This window comes from Protomyctophum parallelum (genome assembly GCF_964188405.1).
Source record: "Protomyctophum parallelum genome assembly, chromosome: 19".
In the NCBI taxonomy this organism is placed as follows: domain Eukaryota; kingdom Metazoa; phylum Chordata; class Actinopteri; order Myctophiformes; family Myctophidae; genus Protomyctophum; species Protomyctophum parallelum.
In genome coordinates, this window is record NC_139717.1 from 8,548,234 (window position 1) to 8,554,216 (window position 5,983).

Here is a 5,983-nt window from a genome sequence, read left to right on the forward strand (position 1 = left end):
AGGGCTTTCAGTCTGATTAATGAAGTGAAACGAAATGAATATTCTGAGAACTGCACTTCAGCTAAACCCTGCTCAAAGCTACTGCTCTGATGTTTGAGTGATCTTCTTTAATATCAGACTCATAAAAAATGTATGGACCTGCTGTCTAAAGTTATTTTCGTCAAGGTCCGATGGCCATGTCTTTCTTTCGGCCGGGTGATGTCTGTCAAAATACAGCCAGACAACCATGTAAACAAAAAAAGCCTTGGCGAGCTACCAAGCCTCACCAAGGTGGCTACATGACCTTTCTATAATCAATGAGTCTAAATATTACTGCAGAGAAACTTAACTCCTTAACCACATGAAAGCGTCCCTATTTTGGGTCAAATGGAAAACAACAAATGGAAAATGACAGTATAGGAGATCTACAGGTTCACAACATCTCACAACGTGACATGAGCTTGTAGATCGGCTATATTCGAGGTAGAGGGGGGAAAATAATAGACTCGGGAGTATAAAAGGTTCAAGTGGTTAACGTATTAAAACTGGGAAAGCATGTGTCATTGTACATGTACATGTATACGTTGGCAAAATAGTTGATATACTTGTACATCTGATATTTTTGAACATTTTTGAAAAATCTTGAAAGTGTGAGAACTACTGATTTTGAATGCATTTGTAGAATCGGCCTCAGGTTTTAATGGGTTATAGTTATATAAAAGTGGCTAATCCATCACATTTAGAGCCAATTTACAATGTAGGCATTAATTTTAGCAGACACCCTTATATCCAGACTGAGAGCGCTTTACAAGTGTGAGATTATCAACAAAAGACAGGGTAGGCCTAATCGTCAAGCAGAAGTGCAAAGAAAAACACTTTTCAAAGAAACTATAGGATACCAAGTAAACAATAAACATCAAACCTAGCATCTGGCTAAACAACGTGCTACAATCTAAATAACATTCTTGGCATTTGTTGTGAACAAATAATATATCACATATGATCTGAATAACAAAACATGTGTGATCAAGTAAACAACATAAAGTATATCTTGCATTGGATTTATACCAATCTATAGACCAAGAACAGATGCAAGGCAAGCCGCAAGAGAAGTGATGGCGGTGGGTTGGAGTCTGAAGGGATTCATATTCGGACTGAAGTGGAAAATAGGGAGTGAGTCTGAGTGGGAGTTTGTTCCACAGCTTGGCCAGAGTGTTTTAGGGACACAGACTTCCTGTGTTAGCTGATATGAGCGGTGAGGGAGGGCTGTTTGCTGAATCATGTCTTGACGGTAATGGGGTGCCGTTTATCACCAATGTTTTGTAGCCTACTGGGTGCGGAGATGAAAACCTCTGTGCAGTCTGGCCAGTGCTTAACATAGTGGCTAAGATTACTTCAGCACCAATTATTTCAGCAGGATTCTGAATGGTTAAGATAATTTGCTACAATTTACAACTTGAAGGCTGAAGTGCTTGCATGGCCTTCAGTTCAATTTATATCCATATGGAACTGGAAATAAAGGTGACATATTTGAATTGGCCTTGATGCATCAATGAATGGTAGACAACCAGATTATAATCACTTTATTCAACAACTACAGTAAACGCACCTGTTCACAATATTAACAGTATAGTCATAATAATGATTACATTTAAGTGAATAGTGCCACATGGACAGTCAACAAGGCACACGTCAAGTGCAGGACTGACATTACCCGTGAGATGCGAAAGGCAAAACTGCATGTCATTAGCATTGTCAAAGCCAAATTCATTTATTCATTCATGTCCGATAATTCACATGTATTTATTCATCTACTCTACTCATAATGCTGTACCAGCCATACAGTCTATATAGTGTACATATAGACCAACCTCAAACAAATTACTTTTATGTGCAAACAAATCTGATTCTGATAAGTCGCATATAGACACAATGCAAGTGTGCCTATTGGTCACTTTGAGCTTAAACTGAGTGTGATCAGAGGGGAGTCTAAACAGTTAAGTTTTCCTTGTCTTTTTACCAGGCGTGGAAGCAGTCAGCAGTTCCCAGTGTTGTCACACTTGCGCTGAAACGAAACTGAAAGCTACATTCGAGTTGTGTTGTCTGACTGTACAGTACACCACAGTTACGCAGCCGAGGTAAGCCGAGGTTTGTCAAACGTTTTATTATATATAACATAGCTTGCTCCACTTGTTTTCAGAATGTGTGCTCTATGAGGTAAAACCACATAGCCTACTTTGTTTAAATGTAACTACAACTAAACAACAGTAGCTTTTAACTTGCATAGAATAATTGTGTGTTTTTCATTCTTTCTATCCAGAAATGGCAACTGCAAGCATTTCTTTCTCAGCTGAGCAGTTTCTATGTCCTATATGTCTGGATGTGTTCACTGAGCCGGTCTCAACATCATGTGGACACAACTTCTGCAAGGCTTGCATTCAACACTTCTGGGACAGCAATGACATTTGCCAGTGTCCTATGTGTAAGAAGAAGTTTTCCACCAGACCTGAAATACAAGTTAATAGTGCGATGTCAGAGTTAGTTGTTCACTTTAAGGAGTCGGCTCAAGTTAGCCCCTCAGTTCCAAATTCATGTGCTGTTGAAGTATGTGGTGTGCTTTGTGATTTCTGCTCTGAAACACAGCTCAGGGCCGTTAAGTCTTGTCTGATATGTCTAACTTCTTTCTGTGAGACACACCTGGAGCCTCACCAGAGAGTTGCAAGCCTCAAGAGCCACACCTTAATAGACCCTGTATCGGGTCTGGAAGACAGGATGTGCAAGAAGCACAGCAGGCTCTGTGAACTCTATTGCAGGACAGACGAGACTTGTATTTGTGTCGTTTGCATTAAGACAGACCACAAAGGTCACCAAATTGTACCGCTTGAGGAAGAATATGAATCCAAACTTGCAACGCTGCCTCAGACTGTGGCAAAAGTGCAGGACATGATCCTTGCAGGGTCTCAGAGGGTCTGTGAGATCGAATGCTCCACCGATGCCAACAAAAGGGAAGCCGAGAGGGAGATAGCAGAGAGTGTGCAGGTCTTCACTGACCTGATACACTCCCTTGAGAAAAGCCGGACAGAGCTTGTTGAGGTGATCAAGGAGAAGTGTAAATTAGCAGAGCAACATGCAGCAGGCTTCATCAGAGAACTGAAGATAGAAATCGCTGAGCTTGAGACAGCATGTGTTGAGTTGGAGCAACTCACACACTCTGAAGATCACTATGGCCTTGTGCTGCTGCTGTCGCGCCTGACCACTCTGACAAACAAGGAGCAGAAGAGCAGCGTTGTCGAACGGAATCTGTCTGTTGCCTCTTTGAGAGCAGCTGTGTCCCGGCTGCAAGCGACACTGGATCAGGAAATGGAACAGCTCCCTGGCATCAGACTGAAGAGGATTAAAGAATATGCGGTGGATGTGACCCTTGACCCAGACACTGTGCACTGCGGCCTCATCCTGTCCCGGGATGGGAAAGAAGTGAGGCATGCAGCCACGCCTCTGAATCTCCCTGACAATGAAAAGAGATTTGAGGTATGTTTTGAAGTGTTGTCAAAGGAAGGGTTCACGTCAGGGAAGTTTTACTACGAGGTTCAGGTGAAGGGAAAGACTAAGTGGATCTTAGGAGTGGCGAGAGAGTCCATTGAGAGAAAGGAAGACACAAGTCTGTCAGTTAGTAATGGGTTCTGGGCCTTAGTGTTGGAGGAGGGCAAATATCTAGCATATGACACACGTGTGTTCAAACTGTCACTGATGGAGAAACCCCAGAAAGTGGGAATCTTTGTGGATTATGATAAGGGCCAGGTCTCTTTCTATGATGTGGATTTAAAATCTCATATCTATTCTTTCACTGGCCAGCAATTTAAAGAGAAACTGTTTCCTTACTTCTGTCCCGAAGACATCCAAGAAGGGGCAAACAGTGGCCCCCTAATCATAACTCCTGTACATCGCCCAAGCTTAGTTTAGTTTACTTCACCTGCAGAATCAGAAGAAGTGGGTGAAATCATTATTTATGCAAGCTCCATTGTATTTGTGTCTTCAGAAAGAGAAAGAAAATAAGGTGGTGTCATGTACTGTATCACCATTGCCATACAAATAAAGTCTCTTTATGGTTATTTAGGGGTTCTCTAATGTTTCTTAGCTTAGCTGGGGAAGGAGAAATTAAAATAAAAACTGCATTTAGATTCATTCATCAGTGCTATACTGTAGCACCTAAACACAAAGAGCCAAAGAACCACTTTTAGTACCATTTCACACCATCTTTGTTTAGTGTGTATATCATTTATTTAGATGAAAATCTTTGTACCACATATGTTACAGTATCTCTGCTGAAAATAGCTGATCTACAAGCTTACAATGCAGTGTTGCAAATGCGTTGTGAGCTTGTAGATATCTGCTATACTAGGGAGGCTAGGGTTCATGTGGTTCAAAATATCCATTACAAATAAGTAATAATAACCAGCATAATAAATAATCACATTACGACTGTCAACTAATAATAACAATGATGTGATCTTATAATGATTAACTGGGAATGTAATCTTTACAACTATTAGGCCAACTACTGTCTACTACTACATTTGGCATAAGGTGTTTTTTGTGAAAATGCTTTATTTATTTATATGATGAATTAAGCACAATTATTTAGTTCTAGGGTGCATTTAACAGCATCATTTGATGTATAATATAATATACATATACATTCTAGCAGAAAATGCATGTGAATGTATTCAGATTTGCCTCTTGATTTAATACTACAAATGCATGCCAAGATACAGTTTATAATGTAGGCCTACATGTGTTATCATTATCCTTTTAGCATTATTGTACCTCTGTGCCTTTTGCAAACCGCTAATAAAGTATTCAAACCTTTCACTGCAATTGCAGTAGTAGTTTATCATAATTATGTAGGTCTACTACTTAATTCCCTGTCATTAAAGTTACAGTAGTAGTGGTGTAGGCCTACTTCTCCCCTGCCACAGTAGTACAGTTATGTGTAGGACTACTCCCCTGCCACCTTGCTTTTAGGGTAAGAAGAACCAGTTTACATGAATTATGTGCATGTCAATACATAGTAAACGTTTCAGACAGTCAAATCTGTGCTATTGTGTCCATTTGTAACTGTGAGTGCGCACAAATGGAACCAAACTGACCCGTAATCCACTTGCAGTGCAGTCTCAGAGTTAACACTGAGAATTTGACAGTGTAGATGTAGATGCACATTGGGCGACACGGTGAGTGCAGCATGGGGTCTATAGGCTATACGGGAGTCTCTCTAACACCCAATCAAACCAAAAGCTGCCCAGGTCAGGAAGGGGCTCTCATAGGATTAGCTCTCATGTCTACATACACACCACACACACACACACACACACACACACACACACACACACACACACACACACACACACACACACACACACACACACACACAGACACACACACAGACACACACACACACACACACACACAAATGTCAAAGATTAAATTACCCTGTAATCACCAGCTGACCTATAAAATATGCAGTTGCGATGAGTCAGGGAGCAACATAGCGAGATATGATGCTGTGTCACTAAATTCAATAAATAATTCTTTAATGATGAATAACAGGCTATTTATCATTTGAATATTTTATTTCACACTTCACATATGCACCATAATTGGTATGTTCAAAGAAGTCTGTATCAATACAATCTGAATGAAGAATTTCTTCAGTAAACCCAAAGTAGAAAGATGGTGCCACCTTGTGGTAAAAGAGCAGCACTACAAGCCATTGTGAATTAAAGTGCCGAATGTGTGTGATTTGACTTTTCAGCAGTGACAACAATAATCAATTGTTATAACAAATTGTGGGGAAAAAGTGGAAAAAAAGAATTGTTTAAGACAATTTGGTCAGGCTACTACTACTCACACCTAAAACTCATCTAACCCCAGCTCATTTTGCCAGGGTGGGTGGCTCAGTGTAGAAGACAGCACTTAGCCGCAATTTGATCCATATAGAAATTTCTGA

The 5,983-nt window shown here is 40.4% G+C and overlaps 1 protein-coding gene across 1 annotated transcript; it reads left to right on the forward strand.

The window, feature by feature from the left end:
• Positions 1–2,301: 2,301 nt before the first annotated feature.
• LOC310876547 (E3 ubiquitin-protein ligase TRIM21-like) lies at positions 2,302–4,780 on the forward strand (the record flags this gene model as incomplete). Its single annotated transcript, XM_083790112.1, has 1 exon — positions 2,302–4,780. The coding sequence occupies one exon, from the start codon at positions 2,302–2,304 to the stop codon at positions 3,937–3,939; it is 1,638 nt and encodes a 545-aa protein (XP_083646238.1). The 3' UTR covers positions 3,940–4,780.
• Positions 4,781–5,983: the final 1,203 nt, after the last annotated feature.